We start from the raw sequence: 20324 nt of genomic DNA, 5'->3' as shown, positions 1-20324 counted from the left end.
AAAAAAAATCTATTTCGAGGGTGAGTTTTAAAGGTGGTTTCCCCCCTAGACATACTTACACATGAGCGTTCGGGTTCCTAAATTTTACCTAAATACTTGTCTTTTTAGAAACAATAAGTCGGCGTTGGATTTCGTAAAAAAATGTTGATTCAACCTTGAGACATTGAATAAAAACGGGTTTAAGGGGTGAACTTTAAGAGTGGTTTTAACCCTTTCAATATGAATTCCCGCAAATAAAAAAAATATGTGTCAAATATTTTTCAAAACTCTACCCCTCTGCCAATTTTCAGAAAAATCTCAAGGGCAAGCATCTTTCCCTTGTGAGTGACAAGAAAGGTAAGGCTGACCAGACTTTCGAGCATCTCTCCAATAGGTTGCAGCTCCTGGAAAGCTATTGGAAGACGTTCGCGGGCAACCACGGCAAGGTCTGCCGAGAGAACGCCGGACTAGCAAAAGACCATCCGTACTTCACTCGTAGTCAATTCTACGAAATCGAGGATGCTTACGTGACTGCCAAGACGGAGCTGACAGCTCGCTTGGCCCGCTTAACCTCTGCGAGAGACGGAGACCGAGGAGCAAGTGCTGCAAGCGCCTCCTTGGTACAGATGTTACCTACACCTCCCTCTCTCCCATCACTAACATTACCTACGTTTAACGGGGACCAACGAAATTGGGAATCCTTCAAGGAACTCTTCAGTTCCATGGTGAAGGACGTTCCTCACATAGCCAATGTACAGAAGCTACAGCGGTTACTATCTTCATTGGAGGGCAGCGCAGCCGCGCGTCTCCGAAACATCCCGCTGGTGGGGACAAATTTCGAGGTGGCCTGGAACATTCTGTTGAAAAGTTACGACAACAACAGAATCAAGCTCGCAGACCACCTGAAGAGACTGCTCTCCATGCCACCCATGGCTACACGCTCCGCTCCAGAGATCACGCGTCTGCTGGACACCGTAGAGGAAGCCACGAGGTCCCTAATCTCTCTTGGCCGAGACGTCGACCACTGGGATGATTGGTTCATCCAATTAGTCGAGCTACGACTGGACAGCCAAAACGTGAAGATTGGGAGAAGTCACTGGAGCATCAGGAGGACTTCCCCTTGTACAAGGATCTCAAATCCTTCCTCGAGCATCGGTCTCGGACGCTGTAAGTTTCCAGTACTATGGAGGTCGAGCATCCCAGCAACCGAGCTTCGTCCAAGAAGCCTCCTCACGTCACTCGAGCCCACTCGACCCAGACGGCTCGGGACCGGCAGTCTGCGCCAGGAAAGGCCACTCTACGATGCGTCCTCTGTCGGGAGCAGCATCGAGTGTCTTGGTGCCCGAAGTTCAAGGATCTCTCCTTTGACCAACGAAAAAGGACTGTTCGTCAGCATAACCTGTGCTACAATTGTTTAGGTCAAGGTCATGGCGCCGCTTCTTGTCCCTCCGTGCATCGCTGCAGGACTCCCGGCTGCGGCGCATCTCACCACACTCTCCTGCATGAGGGTGCGGCTACCCGTGGCACTAGTGACTCTTCCACCGGAGGAGAACCTTCGGCACCGACCGGTGTTGTCTCCCTACACTCGGGTACACGTCACTCGGGAGTCGTGCTACTTGCTACGGCGCAGGTGGCTATTCAGTCATCTTCCGGCAGGATTATCGTCGTGAAAGCGCTCCTGGATCAGGGCTCTGAGACATCCTTCCTCTCTACAAGAGTCGTTCAGGATTTGGAGCTGCCTAAACGACGCTCTTCCACGCTCGTCTTCGGCCTGGGAGCCCAACACGGGATGAGGCCGTCAGGTGAAGTTGACGTATTGCTACGATCGATTACCTCACCTTTCGCTTTACGTTTCAGCGCCCTGGTGTTGCCCAAGCTCACCTCCTTACTACCAAGCAAACCAGTCGTTCGAGCTTCTTGGACCCACTTAGAAGGCTTGACTTTAGCCGATCCGGAGTTCGACAAAATGAGTCGGGTTGACTGCATTTTGGGAGCGGACGTTTATCCCGCTCTCATCCTTGATGGTCTTATAAAAGGTGGTCGCAATGAACCCATCGCTCAGCGGACTACACTAGGTTGGGTCATCAGTGGCTTAACACCGTCACCTGCCGAAGTGCCCCCTAGCCTGGTACACTGCCACACGGTCGACACGGACTGCCATAGCATCGCAAAGGAGCTCCGCAGGTTCTGGGAGCTGGAAGAGATCCCACCAACGAGATTGCTCTCGAGAGAGGACCAAGCCTGCGAAGATCATTTTTCGAGCACTCATGCGAGAGACTCCTCAGGTCGTTATGTCCTGCGGCTTCCCTTCTCTCGCTCCCCGAACTTGCCGAGCACCTTCGCGATAGCCAGAGCCCGCCTTTTGGGCACTGAGCGCCGCCTGGTTCGCAAGCCCAACGAGCAGAAGGCCTACGTTACTTTTATGAAAGAGTACGAGGACCTTCATCACATGGAGCGCATCGAGAAGCCTGACCTTGATAAAGAAAACTACTACTATATACCTCACCACGCGGTCTTCAAAGCCGACGGGAGCGGAAAGATTCGTGTAGTTTTCAACGCTTCACAAGACGCCTCCAACGGTCTCTCCCTCAATGATTGTCTACATGCCGGACCGAAGCTCCAGAGAGATATCTCCGTCATACTGACTCGCTGGAGATACTACCGCTTCGTTTTTTCAGCAGACATCGTCAAGATGTTCAGATAATTCCGCATTCATCGAGAAGATTCTGATTGGCTGAGAATCTTATGGCGATCCAGTCCAGACGGTGCTATTCAGCACTACAGGCTCACCACCGTCACCTACGGAACGGCCTGCGCTCCATTCCAAGCCATACGAGCCTTGCTCCAGTTGGCCTCAGATGAGCGATTGAAGTTCCCAGTGGGAGCATCTATTTTAGAGCGCAACGTCTACGTGGACGACGCCTTGGCCGGAGCTGATACGCTGGAGAACGCCAAGGACGAACGTGATCAGCTGGTCGGCATCCTTCACTCAGCCGGCATGGAACTCGACAAGTGGTCTTCAAATCACCCTGCGTTGCTGACCGGGCTGAGCGACGTGTCTACCCAAGACCTGCCTATCGACGCCCCAGATGTGGTCTCCACCTTGGGACTTCTCTGGTCCCCTAGATCGGATGCCTTCAGATTCCGTGTCAACCACGATGAACTGAAACCCCCAACTACCAAAAGAGCAATTCTCTCCATCGTCGCACGTCTCTTCGACCCTATGGGTTGGCTAGGCCCAGTCCTTATCCGAGCTAAGATACTCATTCAAAAGCTCTGGCTCCAAGGATGCAACTGGGACGATCCATTGGATATTTCTTCACAGGAGGAATGCGATCTGTTCTGCCGGCAGCTCCGCAACGTAGAAGGGATCTCAATTCCACGATTCCTAAGTCGTGCGGCTGAGACACGCTGGTACCTACATGGTTTTGCCGACGCCTCTGAACGAGCATATGGGGCTTGCCTGTATTTCGTCACTCAGGACGACCACGGAGAGTGGAAATCCACTCTCATTACAGCGAAGACAAAGGTAGCGCCCATCAAGTCAATCAGCGTGCCTCGCTTGGAGTTGTGTGCGGCTCTCCTCCTGGCCAAGTTAGTGGCTTCCCTCCGCCCACAATTGCATCCTGAACCAATCCGTACTTTCTGCTGGTCGGACTCAACAGTGGTCTTAGCCTGGATCCGAGACCACCCCTCTCGCTGGCAGACGTTCGTAGCCAACCGGGTTAGCGAGATACACAGCCTCATCCCACAGACGCCTTGGGGTCACGTCAGGACGGAGGAAAACCCCGCGGACGCCTCCTCTCGTGGACTTTGCCCAAGCGAGCTGCGAACCAACCGGCTGTGGTGGCACGGACCCTCGTGGCTACTCAAGGACTGGTCGAGATGGAAAACCGAGGAGTGCGAATTCGTGTCCGCGCTAGAAGAGCGACCACCCCGCCAGGTGCTAGCACATCATGTGCAGCCAGAAGGGGACTTCCCCTTCACTCGCTTCTCCTCCTGGCATCGACTCATCCACACCGTCGCTTACGCCCTGCGGTGGTTGAACCGCCTTCGAAGGGTCCCACCACAATACCCTTATCCTGGATTGGAGGCTCGGGAGATCCACGCAGCAACCAGCTGCGTTTTGCGTCTGGTCCAACGAGAGGCGTACAGCGAGGAATTGCACTGCCTGTCGAAGGGTGCTCCTCTCCCTCGAGCGTCGACGATTCGTCGTTGCTCGCCCTTTCTCCATGAAGACGGAGTCTTGAGGGTGGGCGGTCGCCTCCAAAACACAACCTTGCCGTTCGAGGAAAAACACCCCGCTATCGTCCCACGCAAGAGCCATCTCGCAGCACTCATCTTGCGAGATACGCACCTGAATTCACTTCACGGCGGTCCACAGTTAATGCTTAGCTGTCTGAGACGTCGATTCTGGATCCCTCAGGTGCGCAGCGACGTTCGGCGAGAGGTGCGAAGATGCACCCGATGTGCACGATTCCAGGGTCCTCTGCTGGAGCAACAAATGGCCCCTCTCCCCTCAACCAGAGGAACACCGAGTCGCCCGTTCTCTACCTGCGGACTGGACTATGCAGGTCCATTCCCCATCCGGATGTGTAAAGGTCGCGGTCAACGTGCTACCAAGGGCTACCTGGTCATCTTCGTGTGCTTTGCCACACGTGCGGTCCATTTGGAGGTAGTCTCGGACTTGACCACGCAAACCTTTCTGTCGGCCTGGCGTCGTTTTGTCGGTCGAAGAGGACTGTGTCGCTCGGTTTGGTCGGATAACGGCACGACCCTCCAAGGAGCCGACCAGGAGCTGAGGCGTCTCTTTCATAGCGCCGCTACTTTCAGCAAGGAGATTGCTGAGACTTTGGCAAACGATGGAGTCACCTGGAACTTCATACCTCCGAGAGCGCCGTATTTCGGAGGTTTCTGGGAGGCTGGAGTGCGCTCATTCAAGCACCACCTTAAGCGCGTGGTTGGTGACGCGAAGCTGACCTTCGAGGAGTTCTCGACTCTTGCCGTCCAGATCGAGGCATGCCTGAACTCGCGCCCTCTCAGCCCTCTCAGCAGCGACGTGGAGGATTTGGCCCCCCTCACCCCAGGACACTTCTTGATTGGATCGGCGCTATTAGCTCCTGCAGAGCCAAGCGATACACCCGCCATTCCTCGCGTGGAGCGCTACCGGTTGGCAACCGTGATGCGTAACCATTTTTGGATGCGCTGGCGCAAGGAGGTTCTCCATGAGTACCAGCTGCGCTCCAAATGGTTGTCACCAACAAAACCCCTCAAGGTAGGTGATTTGGTTTTAATCTCCGATATCAACACGCCAGCCACCAGATGGCCATTGGGACGAGTTCTCGAGCTCCACGAAGGGTCGGACGGCTTAGCAAGGGTAGCTACCCTAAAGACCGCCACCACCACACTAAGCCGCCCCTTGGTTAAGCTTATCCGCCTCCCAATAGATGACGGCCCGGAACCAGGACAGCCGCCGCTTGTCAAGGTGGGCGGAAGTCAATCGCTGCCAATAGGGGAAGGTGCCCTACACCCGGAACTCTCTCAAGAGTAGTTTTATTGTTACCTTCGGTATCAAGGTGGGCGGGATGTTCGGGCCGGAATGCAGGTCGCAAGGTCAGTTTTGCTCTAATTTATTTTGGCCTACTGCATAACAGGAGGTCGTGACGTCACTCGGAGAGAATTTGCACCAGTTTCACCTAAGGGTCAACGATTGTCCATAAACTTGTTTTCTGTTTTGCTTCCTGTTTTTTAATGATTTAATAACACTTTTGTTTTCTTCTTTTGTATTCCTATTTTTGCTACTTGTTCCAACTTGCTTGGTTGCGTCAGCAAACAGGCTACTACGTCCTCTGCAGACTTCAAGAGGGCAGCACTTCTCAGCGAGCATATTGGTTTTCGTCAGCGATCGCAGAGGTGGGAGTAATTTTGGTACCCCTTCCATAGATCCATTCACTGGAGTAGGAGACGGCGTCGAGGCGCTCACTGGAGTTGATGCCTGAAAGACGGACGAGCTGACCAACCAGTTCTGTTCCTGATCACCAACGGATCGGTCATCTCTACTTCCGGCTCTCGACACGGCGGTGATAGTGAGTTATCGGTGTGTCTATCACTAGGGTGTGCAGCGCTTGCCTCCTCCTCTCCCCTGAGATCTGGTCGAACAACCAGCGAACGCTCCAGCATCTGCTTCACAACGATTCCTCCGGCAACTGTCCCTGCTCATCTTCGTGACGGCCCTGGCGCCTGATCACCTGATGTGACAGTGATTTGTCTGGTCGCTCGTGTCAGGCAGCGCTGTCGTCCCCAGGTTGGAAGCCTCTCAGTCTGGCGAGGAGATCGGGGTTGGCGTTCGCATCTGGGTGATTCTCACGGGAGAGCCCTTCTATCATCTACGTGCGGTCTCGCGAATTCGGGGAAGTGTTTTTCATTTATTTAATTGTACTCTCTTCATTGTATAAAGTGAAGGTGAATAAATCTGGATATTCTGTACAACGGTGACATCTCTCATATTAGCGACCCTATCACTCCTCGATCAAATCGGCATTTTCTAGCGAGCGTGATTTCTTTAGAAGAAACCGATCGACTAAAAATAACCTCGCGATCATTGGTATAGCTTTGATGTTATGAAGTTCTTTTTCATAATTCAGCAATATTTGACAATATGTCGTATAAATTCCATCGGGAAACTTTATATTTTCGAAGCTATAATCTTTATTAACAATCATTATAATTAATATTAATAAATTCTTGTATTAACTTTTCATATCGTGAATATTCCAGGCGTTGATTTTCAAATGTAATCTTTCTTCTACAAGGAGTACAAACTGTTTTTCTGTTCTTCTTATGATTGCATTTATTAGCACAATTGTTCGGCATGTTTTTGCAGATATATTTCTATTATGCTAGTTTTTATTTACTGTTCTATTAATTACTTCCTGTAATATAATATTGCATTAAATATTCCATTATCAAATAATCATAAAGTAATTTTTTTTTATTTACTCTAGGTTTATATCCAATCTATCAAGGTAAACAATAAATAATTGAGCTTGCTATTACGAAAATTAACAAATAATGAAGTACAATACTCTAATGATTTTTGAATACTCTACTTATTTTTAACTTGCATATATAATTTATAATTTTCTATTTGCATGTTTAAATATTTATATAAATTTTGGTTTTATTGAATATCAATCATATTGTGTTTTTTAGTCTGGTAGTGGATATCTTTGTCTTGAGAAGCTCACCAACAAGCACGTTTGGATGGTTTGCAGTTGGTGCTATATTTTTTGTAAAATGTTTTGATTTCTTCTTTTATTAATGATATCTGTAGATCATTATGGTTGAGTCATTTGGTACAAACCAAGGGGCCGTCACAATATTTCTTAGTACTTTGGATTGAAATCTTTCTAGGAATTATATATTTGAGTTTGAGACGGCACCGCATAGTTGAATACCATAGGCCTAGATTGGTTTGATTATTGCTTTGTAAAGCAGTATTTTATTTTCTATTATGAGCTCTGATTTTTCTCTACTTAGCCATTAAATTTTCATTTACTTCCTTTCCAGTTGTTTGCGTTTTCTAAATATGTGTTCTTTCCATGAGAGCCTCATGTCTAAATGAATACCCAAGTAATTTACATGACTACTTTGCAGAATGAGTTTATCGTTTGGTTTAATAGGTGGTAGGTATCTTTTCTCAAATGTAAAATGTTATATGTATTGATTTACTTTCATTGATTTTAATTCTCCATGCGTTTAGCCAGTTTTGTAGATGATTACTAATATAATTTTGTATTAGTGCAGTTGCTATTTATACTTCTGAGTGAAATGTAAGAATGGCTGTCATTTGTATAAATAGCTGCCATGATATTTGGAAATTTTGGCAAGTCAGCGGTGAATAACAAATACAAAGTTGATCCTAGTACACTATCTCGCGATACTCCTGCTTTTGTGTTCTGCCTTTTTAATGTTTCTTTGTTTAATTTTACTTGAAATTCTCTATTTTAAAGATATAACTTGAGTAGTTTGTAGTGATTTTCTGGAAAAGTCTTTAATTTATGTCAGAAATTGATACTATTCTGTTGACCTATTCTATTGTGGAGTGGTTGTATCTAAAGCCAAATTGATGTTCTAGGATAAGCTTTGTATCAATATTGATAGAATAAATTATTATTGGGTTAATTCTGGCTAAAATTATATTTTTTTAATTTTGTTATATTACGGGCTGAAGATTAATTGTTAAGATGTTATCAGTTCGGTTTCTTTGCCAGATTTAGAAATTAAAATAATCTCAGTCATTTTCCATTGAATTTCGAAAATAACATAAACGAACACGTGAATTAAAGATAATTGTTAAATATCTTATTGCGACACTAGGTCATTTTTTGATCATTATTCTTATAATATTATCAAAGTATAGTGCTTTTTTATTCTTTATATTTTTTAATATACTTCCTTTATTTTAACTGTTGCAATAGGTGTACTGTCTTGGATGCCTATGTCTTCAAGTAAGGCGTCTTCTTTTTGTTCGGTGATTTTACTCTGGTGAGGTTTAAATACCGTACATAAATGGTTTGCGAAATTATGAATTTTTTCCTCATCAAATCTAGCCCGCCTACCATCTAGTTTTCTGATAGGTGGGATAAATGATGTTGGTCGTTTGAGTCTCCTAGTGACTTTCCTGTCTCCTAGTGATATTTTATTGAGTATGCAGAAGTAGGTGAATAAGATCATTGATTAATTTCTTCGCGCTAATCCTTCGCTAACAATTTATTGCGATATAGAATTAGCCGAATAGAATTATCGTGCTTACTTAATTGTGCTGACCTTCCCGCCATTTCGTAAACCGAAAGTGAGCGTTAGGATCAGACAAAGAAAATTCGTAATCTAGGATTCGCGCTGACCTTTCGCTAATGATTTATTGCGACATAGAATCGGCTGAATCAAATTACTGTGTTATTTAATTGTATTGACCTTTCCGCCATTTCGTAAACCGAGAGTGAGCGTTAAGATCAAACAAAAGAAAGTTCGTGATTTAGGATTCGCGCTGACCTTTCGCAAATAATTTATTACGAGAGTAGAATTAGCCGAATAAGATTACCGAACTTATTTAATTGTGCTGACCTTTTCGCCATTTCGTAAACCGAGCGTGAGCGGTAAGATCAGACAAGAAAAATTCGTGATTGTGTCGTTTGCGCTGACCTTTCCACCATCTTTGTTAATCGAAAACCGACCGGAAAATTATTAACATTTCGATTAATTTGTACCCTTGCCATTTTATGGTTATTCAGAGTTTTACCGACCCTATTCACTCCGACCTCTTACTTGTAAATTACTGGATACGTCAATAAAGTGATTAATTATTTTATATAAAATTTACTGTGTTATCCTACCTCGATTGCATGCTAGTGATTTTCAGCCGCGAGCGGTCATATACGGGTATCACCAATTCGCTATATTTCGGGTCCCACGATAGGTAATATACGCGCGAATTCGAACGGACTCACGACTTGAATTAACGAGCCATCATCTGAGCTGCCGGCATACCAATCAAGGAGACGTAGAAAGCGGAGAGTTGGACACCAAGGCCTGAATCGAGGATATCACGCGTATCCCCCGTCTGCCCACCCTGCGCAGTCGCCGTTAAGTAGATCCGGATACGCGACAACCTTAGTGGCCTTAGCCCGACGATCGCCGTAATTAGCCGACGGTCTGGCGCCCTAAATAATCGGGGGTAGAGCCAACCAGGCCTTGTGGCGGAAGAAACTCGGAGCGCGGTTAAAACCCCCGAAATTCCCCGCCACAAGAATTATAAAATAAAAAATTCCATTCGAAGAATAATATTTTATTCAATATAAAGAAATATACTATTTTTGTTGAATTGTATACAAACCACCATTATCATTGAACATTGTGAATATTTCCTCATTAAGTAAGCAATTGGGTTGATAATGCTCTACAGTTTTTAGAAGACTATCTGAGTAACCTGGAGAATAGAGCCTGCAACACAAAAAGTATAATTTGTACTATTACAAAGTGAAATAATGTTAATACGTTATATTACGTGAGAGTAGAGAACTCACATTTTATGTGTATGTATCTGACCAGCGTAAAGAAAAAAAGCCTAAGATAGTTTGATGTAGAAATAGACGTGTTGAGAGGTGCATCTATTATGGAGATTAATGACTTAATTAATGGTTAGAGGATAAAAAAGAAATAAAAAAAAGTTGCTATGCCGAAGATCGTGGGAAAAGACCAGAGTTTGAAACTGTACTCTGGAATAAGGTATCAGCGAAGTAGAGGGTAAAGGAATTTAAAGGTGATCGATCCTTCGAGACAAAATTGGCCTGTCGCTACCATTCACGGCAGCGGGTAAATATGTATGCAGACCACTAAAATGGTATAGTAATGTTGAAGATAATTGAAGACATTTTTAGATAATTCTAATGAGTTATAATCATTTATAAAATTTAGATGAAAATGTTACAAAAATCAATATTTCTGCAATCGTTTAAATTATTAATATTATTTTTCTTAATATTCGTAAAAGTATGAGCTATTAAACTATCGTTCTAAAAATATTTTTCAATAATATTCAAAAAATTATTAGTTTTTATTAAGGCAATATCTCGAAAAGTATATTTAAATACATTATTACTCTCCATTATTATAGATTTAATGAATTCTATTCCAAAGGTTTTTTGAGAGTGACACCTAAAACTCCAACTAAATAATTATATACAGTTAATTATGACAACGTTTCACTGGATTATCTTCCAGCATCACCAGGTCTTTTATTAAATTGTCAACTGATATAAAAGATTGTTTATAACGACTTGAATAAATGATAATATTAAAAATCAATACAATAACAAATTTACATACCAACGCAACATATAGAAATTCAAAATTTATATTATTCATTTCAAATTCAATTTATAATTGAATTTGAAATTTGAAATAATTTAATAATTTCAAATTCAATGACAAGAATTGCCGTAAAACTTTAGAATATTAGCAATGGAATTCTGGTAAGAAAACTCTTACTCAAAAACAGGTAGTCAGAGTGACTCCATACAAGGTCGCCTTATCAGTGATTAGCGGGGAGAATCGGTTTGATGACCGTGCTCAAAATGGTGTCGATGTCTCAAAGCGTTCTAACCGGCTCAACGCAGTCCGATCGTGGAAGCTACAGAGGATGCGGGAAGTTACAAGGCGAGTCAAGACAAGAAAAATATATCAGTTCAAAGAAATTTAACTTTATTGCGTAAGAAAGATGGTCTTCAATTTCCTTTCCAGGTCAGCCCAAGGTCAGCCATTACTTTGTCCGTCGGTTCTATCTCTGCTTACATAAGCCTACTCTTTGCAACCCAAAATCTAATCTGCTATTGGCCTAAATCACTTCATTAACTATTGGTGCAATTTACTCGCATTCTATTCAATAGATCCTGCCGTTAATGGAACACGAATTATCAACGCTATTCGGCGCACCACGACACGATTTCGATCGTTCTCCGCGAAAGGTCCGGTTGGTCGACTAGATAAGGCGATATGCAACGAAAAAGGTTTCACGTACTCCTAAACTCTCGCGGGTCAATTCGGTCGGCGTCGTAAAGATCGTGGGCTCAAGCGGTCATACGGTGTTATCTCCTAGTCGCGCAACGAAAAGAAAGGAAATTCTTTAAAGACTCACCATCGGTCAACCTTCCGAGATTGAGGGGGAGAGAGAGAGAGAAAGACAATTTCTGTCGGCGTCTGTTCGACTTGACAGCACCAAACATCCCTTCTTAGGCTCGTGTATTCACTAGCCGCACTCATCTCTGGAGAAACGTCCCTTTGTTCCTGGCACTCGCGCACAATCACGTCCATCCCCGTTGAAGGCTCCGGCAGAACAGGCCGCGGCTAGTGCGGCTTCGCATCGCGCCTCTCTCGGTTACCTCTCCTTCTTTTCCGTGAATTTTTATCCTATTTGCTCGTAGTGTCATCAACTCGATCATCAGCGCCGTCTATTTTGTTAGTTTATCCCACGTAATTTTACTACTGATCAATTTAGTTAGCATCGGTTTTATCCTATTTGTTATCTTACCCCTATCTCCGTTATCATTGGCTAGTCAGGAATCCGCGCGCCGATCAGTCTAGCGTTACCCATCGTTTGTCGTCTACCCTTTTCTCTCCGTCACTCATCATTCCTACCAGTCGCCCCTATTCGTATATCGACATACCCTCACGCGCCTACTTTATCGGTCGCCTCGCTCGTACTTATGCCCTCTCGCGCTTATTCGTGCCCCTACTCGGTCGACTCATTTGCACACATGCTCCCTCTCCCCCTGCTATCTCTGGCTCATGTTAGTTGCCGATCGCATCACAATATGGCTACCGCTCGGCTCCCACGTCAACGTCGCGTACCGTCGCCGCTCTCAGCGTCTGCCTCTTGGTAATTGGAAGGTCGGTCAGTGTATGTATGTATATGGGTGCGTTGGGCTATCCTTTGGGTATGTTGATTGGGTGGAAAGTAGTATTAATATGCGTGCGGTGCTTCTCCTCGTGAAGTCATCTACTAGGATCAACTAATTTCGGCTGCTAACTTCCTCGTCGTCTAACTTTCTGGGGGAATATCGGTCCGGTTTCCTGAGTGTGAGAGTGTGTGTACGTGAGTGTAAGGATGGTCTGCATCGGTCGGGCGGGTATTGAGAGGTCATAATACGCGAGGTCTCGAAGCCGTAACTAGGCTTATGTAAGCTATTGATCAGCTAATCGGTCAGTTACGTCCTTTTGAGCGAAGAGGATTTCGTAAGTTGGGAGTTGTGTAGAGAATAGCGGGCACGCGATTTTCTTGTGATACCGTACTATCACACTACGTCTAATAAGGATATACGAGGTCTGTTCAAGAAGTATCGCGAATTTTGAATTTCCGCGGACAAAGTAAATTTGATTTTTGATTTTTTTGTAGCGTTATGTTGGTACTTATGTCCCTTACGTATGCTGACAAGGTTGGCCATTTTGAATGTTTAGTTAATTTTTGACAGCTGTTTTGCTTGGAAGTGTTTTGGCTCATCTTCGATTTTTGCCTATTCTAAAAAATGGATGAAAGAATCTCTATCAAATTTTGTGTAAAAAACAAAATAAAGTGCGCGGACGCATTCCGAATGTTGACTGTGGCATATAGTGAAGCTACCTTGGACCAAAGCAACGTTTATCGGTGGTACATTTTGTTCTCAGAGGGCCGAGAAGATGTGAACGACGAATAACGGGCCGGATGCACGAGTACGTCAACAACAGACGAAAACATTGATAAAGTGAAGAAAATAGTATTGTCCAATCGTCGAATCACCGTTAGAGAAGTTTCTGAGGATCTAAACATATCGATTGGCTCATGCCATTCGATTTTAATCAATGATTTGGGTATGAGTCGGGTCGTCGCGAAATTTGTGCCAAAACTGCTCAATTTCGACCAAAAACAGCATCGCATTAACATTGCTCAGGAGATGTTGGACTCGGTCCGTGACGACCCAAATGTGCTCCACAAGATCATAACTGGTGACGAATCATGAGTTTATGGTTATGATGTGGAAACCAAAGTTCAATCATTACAATGGAAGCTACCGCATGAGCCAAGACCGAAAAAAGCTTGTCAAGTTCGGTCGAACGTGAAGGTTTTGCTCACAGTTTTCTTCGATTACAGGAGCGTGGTGTATCATGAGTTCTTGCCACAGGATAGTAAGGTCAATAAGGAATATTACCTGCAAGTTATGTGCAATTTGAGCGAAGTGATCCGCCAGAAACGTCCGGATTTAAGGAAGAATAAAAACTGACTTTTGCACCATGATAACGCCCCTGCTCACAGATCGTTGCTTGTGCGCGAATATTTGGCCAAAAACAACACAATAATGGTGCCGCAGCCACCGTGTTCCCCAGATCTGGCCCCCTGTGACTTTTTCCTGTTCCCAAAACTGAAGAGGCCTATGAAAGGACGACGCTACGCCATAATTGAGGAGATAAAGATGGCATCGAAAGAGGAGCTGAACAAGATCGCAAAAAATGATTTTTTTAAGTGCTTCGAGGATTAGAAAAAACGTTGATATAAGTACATTATATCCGAAGGAGATTACTTTGAAGGAGATAAAATAGATATTCATGAATAAATAAATAATTTTTGAAAAAATACAAAATTCGCGATACTTTTTGAACAGATCTCGTAGATGTTATGTTGAATAATCTTACACTAGTAATTATCCTGTGATGACTATTGTTGGATTAGTTAGTGTCTAGAATAGTAACGATGAAAATATCATGTTATAATCTGCAATCGAAAAAGATATATTATATGATACTTTTGTTTAATTCTTAATTATTTCCTTTTTATTTTTATATTTTATGTTTTATTTTTTTGGTTGATTTGTTCATGTGTGAAATTCGGAGCTTATTTGAATAAACTATTATTGTACTTTTCTTCGTCTCTATATTTATATTATATTTCGGCAGAATACTAATTATCTTATAGGATCTGATTTTAAAAAATCAAATCACCTAAACTAAATTATTTTAGATTTATACATCTATCATTATATTCTTTTAAGCATACTTTAGAATTAACTAAATTATCATAAGCTAATTTCTGTATAATGCATAAATGTGTTACCAGGTCAACTGTCTCTTATGTCTAAGTAACATATCACCTTCGCGATGGAGAATATTAAAGGACATTCGAACGAAACAAACAAATACGTACAACGTAATGTGGTGTATACATGGTCCTTTCTTGTACGTACGAATCATGATTCAAGATAGTTATATCACCCTAAACATTGTTAACATAGGTATATTATTTCAAGTATTCAGACAATACGTAGTGAGATCTTCCAAGGGAACCATTGATTTGTAACATGAACGCCATGGTCTTTAACTTTTTTATTTTAAATCATTTAAAAACACGTGACATAAAGGAACTATACGAGGGTGGTCCGATAAGTACTTAGCCTCACCGCCCGATGGCGCCACTCTCGCAAAAGAAATATTCCTTCACATAGTACAACCTTCTTGATGGTTACTGTCAAGATTTCAGCCGGATCGGAGTTGTAGTTTATTTTTGAGAGCGTGTGAAAGTGTTTAGGATCAATGCTAATAAATGAGATGTTAATTAAAAGTCTCATAAATAACAAACAAAAGGGAATTCAGATCAGGATGGGAAGGCGTGTGTAATTTATAATAGATACGCTGAGATTTAGTTTAACTAATGATTGTAATTTATTTAACGAAAAAGAGAAAATGCATGAATGCGTTATATTTAGCCGGCATAAAAAACCCCAGTCATGAGTGGGGGAAAAGCCATTTACATACAAGCCACAAGTACAACTAATGATATAACAATTACATAGATGCAAACCGGACAAAATAGTGGTTACGCTGGTAAACTATTAACACCTACCAGTGAATTTCGCGGACGGAATTACATTAGCACAGGAAATGCAGGTAGAGAGAGAGCCCTCAACTGATAAATATAGGTACATACGATGGTCAATTGAGGCTCGCAAAGCCTATGTCGCCTCGCACGCTTGAATGGCCATTCAGGTAGTTCTTACACTCACTCGTCCTCGCAGGTGATTAGGAAGGAAGGTGTTGCCCCACACACACATGGGCGCCCCGCAGTCCCGACGTCTCGGGCACACACACGAACTGCGGTAACACACGCTCTAATCGCACTCATTCCTAACGGACGTCATGCAGGCTGGCGCGGCATTCGTGATGATTTACGGACCATCGTTGATTGTTTTTTTTTTTACAGTTTCTGCTCTCGGAGCATCGTTTTTTTACACAGGCACACTCTCTCTTAGCCTTGAAGCGCAAACGGCGCAAACAGAAAGCAAGTGTGTCCGTTGATTTTTGAAAAATGGAAAAAGAGCAGTAAGTATCGGTCGGTGATTCGATTCTTGTTTTTGGAAGGGAAATCGCGCAGCGAAATAAAAAAGCGCTTGGATGCTGTGTACGGTGACTCTTCTCCTTCGATGGCGACCGTCAAAAATTGGTTTAACGAGTTTCAACGTGGTCGCACATGGATTTTTGAAGAGCCACGTCCAGGTGCTCCGAAAACGGCTACTACGGAGGATAACGTGACAAAAATTCACGATCTTGTATTGGCAGATCGACGATTGAAGGTGCGCGAGATAGCTAAGATCGTAGGCATCTCCAAAGACCGCGTGGGTCATATCCTGCATGAAATTTTGGGCATGAGAAAGCTGTCGGCGCGATGGGTGCCGCGTTTGCTCACTCCGGACAACAAGCACAACCGTGAGACAACTTCAGAGTAATGTCTGACGCTGTTTAAGCGCAATCCGAAGGAGTTTCTGCGTCATTTCGTGACTGGGATTCACAAGGTGTGATATACATCGACTACCTAGAGAGGAGCAAAACGGTCACAGGGCTGTACTATACCGAATTATTGGGCCGATTCGACGTCGAATTGCAGAAAAAACGGTCCCATTTGGCGAAGAAAAAAGTGCTCTTCCACCATGACAACGCACCGGCACACATTTCTGCCGTCGCCATGGCTAAATTGGTCGAATTAGGCTACGAACTGCTGCCCCATCCACCGTATTCTCCAGATTTAGCCCCATGCAACTTCTTTTTGTTTCCAAACTTGAAAAAGTCACTCGCCGGGCAGAACTTTGAGTCGAATGAGGAGGTAATCGCTGCCAAGGAAACCTACTTTTCAGACCTCGAGGAAACGTATTTTTCAGACGGGTTAAAGAAGTTGGAGCATCGCTGGACCAAGTGTATCGAACTAAAAGGAGACTATGTTGAAAAATAAAACGCCACTTTTCCAAAATTTTCGTTTTTCTTTTGTAGGCTAAGTACTTATCGGACCACCCTCGTAAGATGAGTTCAATTCAGTTGGAAAGAAGACACTGAAACGAAATCATCACAAATAGGATTTGTCCAAGTCTGTAAAATAGGCATTCGTTTCTGCAATCACCTCCTCATTTGAATAAAATCTTTTCCCCGCCAGCCATTTTTTCATATTAGGGAACAAATAGTAGTCCGACGAAGTCAAGTCTGGAGAATAGGGTGATGTGAAATGAGTTGGAACCCTATCTTCATCAGTTTTGCGGCCACAACTGCTGAGGCGTCATTGTCGTGGTGGAAGAGGACATTTTTGTGGGTCAATCATGGACATTTCTCTAGCAACTCGGTTTTCAAACGATCCAATAACGATGAATAATATTCGTCTGTAATGGTTTCCAGATAGTCGATGAAGATTATTCTTTGCGAATCCCAAAAGACAGTCGCCATAACCTTCCCGGCCGAAGGAATTGTCTTCGCCTTTTTCGGAGCAGATTCCCCCTTGGTAACCCATTGTTTAGACTATTCTTTGGTGTCAGGAGTGTAGTGATGTATCCATGTTTCATCTACAGTGATGAAAGGACGCTTAAAGTCTTGCGGATTTTGCTGTAATAGCTGCAAACCATTCTTGCAACACTTCACACGATCTCGTTTTTGGTCAATCGTGAGCAATCGCGGCACCCATCTAGCGTACAGCTATTTCATGTCCAAATGTTGGTGCAAAATATTATGTACCCGTTCGCTCGAGATGCCTACAGTACTAGCAATTCCACGTATCTCCACTCTTCTGTCAGCCATCACCATATCATGGATTTTATCACTGATTTCTAAAGTGGTATCCTCATTGTGCTCATATGGCCACTCCGAAAATTTTGAAACCACTTATAAACCTTTCTAATCAAAGGTGCACAATCACCTTAATGTTTATCAAGCTTCTGTTTAATATCCTGAGGCGTTTTGCCTTTGAAAAAGTAATGTTTAATCAATACACGAAATTCTTTTTCGTCCATTTTTTTACAACCACTCGATTTCTTTGATTGAAACGAATGTAAAACGCAAAGTAATTGGCCGGTCTGGCTGAAACTTGGTGTGTGCTCTTCCAAGATATGCCACTAACTGAAAATAATCTTGATACGCACTAGTAGCGCCATCTCTCTGACTTTGCACGGACTTTTGAAACGACCCTCGTAGTGCCCCTAGGAAAGTGTATCTGGAGAATCGAGCAGAAGGAATGCTTGTTTTCGTGCTGACTCAGCACCACCTTTTTTTCCCGCTCCGTCTGAACCTGATTGAGTTTACTGCGTATAGTCAATTGCTCTCTTTTGATTATTTCTTCTTTCTCGAAACAACGTCGGTATCCTCGATGTTAATGCTGTTCTTTACGGTATGTGACTTGATCCCCTTGGCTTTCTTCATGGAATCCTGACCTTTTGTGCTGATAGCATACATTTTGCTGCGGAAGTTGATAAATTCGAGCATGAGTTTACCGGCACATTTGTCCTTCATCACCCCAAGAATTTTCTTATTGACCAATGGAAAACCATATAGATTTTCTTTACAATAATTTGATGTGTTGAACTTGTCGAGGTTATGCTTCATCACCTCGTATACGTCCATTTTTTTTAATTCATAGATAAGACTGTTGGTATCGGTATAGAGTAATTTATATTTATCATTTAACGTCTCTTTCATGAAGCTGTAACGAAAATCGTAGGCTAGAATCTTGGACAAGTCCAATACGCACAGTTGGTCGTATATAGGTTTGCTGATAGAGATACTTGACCATGACAGCTGAATTGCTACTAAGTTCTCATCGAAGATTGAGCTACTGTGGAAGTTGAGTGCAGAGATACGAGTCTCAGTACCATATCATCCATCCCACTTGTTGACGAGTCTGACGTCAATCCTTTTTCTTTGACACCACATCATCTTGTCATAGATTGCGTTAATCATCAATTTGTAGAAGAGTTTCTCGAACTCGTTCCGAGATTGCTTTCTCTTTTCCGTATCAAGATCAATGTAAGCCTTGAGCCAGGGACTTTGCTTGAAACTGATCGCTCGATGTATTTTATGCAACTTAAGTCCATTAAGCGCTCGGTAGTGGATGATAAAACGGTTCTTATAATAGAGAGTAGTAAAAAACTTCTTCCGTGTAGATTCTGGAGGAGCTCGATGTTCTGGATAGAAAGGAAGATCCTTGTCTGCATCGTGTAGTTTCTCGGGATATTCTAAATTAACTTTCTGGATGTAACCGATGGGACTATCATCTGCCAGGTAGAAGTTAAGTATCTCCGGATGCTCAATCCACTAAAAGTTCGTATAGGGTAGAGATTGTGTCATCGCCCATCCATAGAGATTGTTCACGTCGTAGTACATCACGTACTTCATCTTCTCGTTCTTGTTGTAGTTCTTACTCACATACTGGTGATTAGCTTTGGCATATCTGTTGAAACAATGACTAACTTTTCCTCAAATTCCCTTTTCGTTAAACATCACCATATCGATGTCTGTTAAAAGTTCCTATTAGATGTTGATACACTTGAGCATGGCGTCCCAAATTAGTTCAGGCGTCGTGTAACAGTGTGCAGGGTCGAGATTGTAAGCTTCAAGACAGATCTTGCGGAACCTCTCAAAAATATCTGCAAGAAGTAGCATGTCCGTCTTGAGATACAGATCAGAATACTGTCCGAGATTCTGAATACTGAACGACTGCCATACGTTCTGTGCATGCTCATAGTCCGTATCGCTCACATCTCCGTTGGTGAGTCGAGTGTGAAAAGCTTCATTAACTGATAGGTATTCCTATTCCAGTTTGTCGAGACTGGTCACAAATTCATAGGAAAACACACCTTTTCTGCTCAGTAGTTCAATTTGCTCGAGAGAGTAGCCATTTTTCTCGAACTTTCGTTGAGCGATATCCAATTCATCCAAGTAGGATGATAATTTGTCTAACAATGATGGCATGAATCTAAATGAATCGATGAAATCGAAAAAGGAGATTTTCCTTATTTTCTACGAGAAGTATAACTCGACCCATGAAATTATTTGCAGTCGCGACCTCTTTGATAATGAAGTGCGAGTCGTATCCGGTGAGATTGTGAAATACTATATAAATAAACGATGCATGATGATAGTTAAAATTGCAGGAATTGTGTGCAGCTCCCCTGTAACTGAAATGAGGTAAGTAGTTTTTTATTTACTCATCGGCCCGTAAGATGACAATGATCTCTGACTTTCCTTTGATCCTCTTTGAAAGCTTTTTGACAAATGTGATAAGTGTTAGCCGTGAAGAATAAAAATCTCTTTTGATCCGAGAGTCGCATCTCTTTAGCATTCTTGTATCTCTCTTCTAAATTAATCGATAGAGCCTGAAGTTGCTGAACAAGCAATTTTGCAGGAGACAATTCCTCATCTGTAATTTTTTTTTAGGTCTTGTAAATGGATCGTCAAAACAACATTTCACGTATAAACCAATGCTGTAAGCCTCATGCTCTTCAACGATACGC

At 43.3% G+C, this 20324-nt stretch overlaps 2 protein-coding genes across 2 annotated transcripts in view; one reads left to right on the top strand and one right to left on the bottom strand.

The window, feature by feature from the left end:
- Positions 1 to 290: 290 nt before the first annotated feature.
- LOC131675195 (uncharacterized) lies at positions 291 to 5530 on the top strand (the record flags this gene model as incomplete). The annotated part of the gene is made up of 3 exons (XM_058954091.1): positions 291 to 1146; positions 1398 to 2673; positions 2737 to 5530. Coding segments are annotated over 3 exons (4926 nt in total), but the record flags the coding sequence as incomplete, so codon positions are not given.
- Positions 5531 to 9848: 4318 nt separating this feature from the next.
- LOC131675194 (sperm-associated antigen 6-like) overlaps positions 9849 to 20324 on the bottom strand; it is a 277598-nt gene continuing 267122 nt past the window's right edge. The window contains exon 10 of the mRNA XM_058954090.1: positions 9849 to 9981. Coding sequence (XP_058810073.1) covers positions 9849 to 9981 — 133 coding nt within the window. The remainder of the gene's footprint in view (positions 9982 to 20324) is intronic.

Source organism: Phymastichus coffea, unplaced genomic scaffold, assembly GCF_024137745.1.
Source record: "Phymastichus coffea isolate CEN01 unplaced genomic scaffold, Cenicafe_Pcof_1.1 PCOF00017, whole genome shotgun sequence".
Lineage (NCBI taxonomy): Eukaryota > Metazoa > Arthropoda > Insecta > Hymenoptera > Eulophidae > Phymastichus > Phymastichus coffea.
Note: the sequence above shows the minus strand (reverse complement) of the source record. Positions and strands in the feature narration are given on the sequence as shown.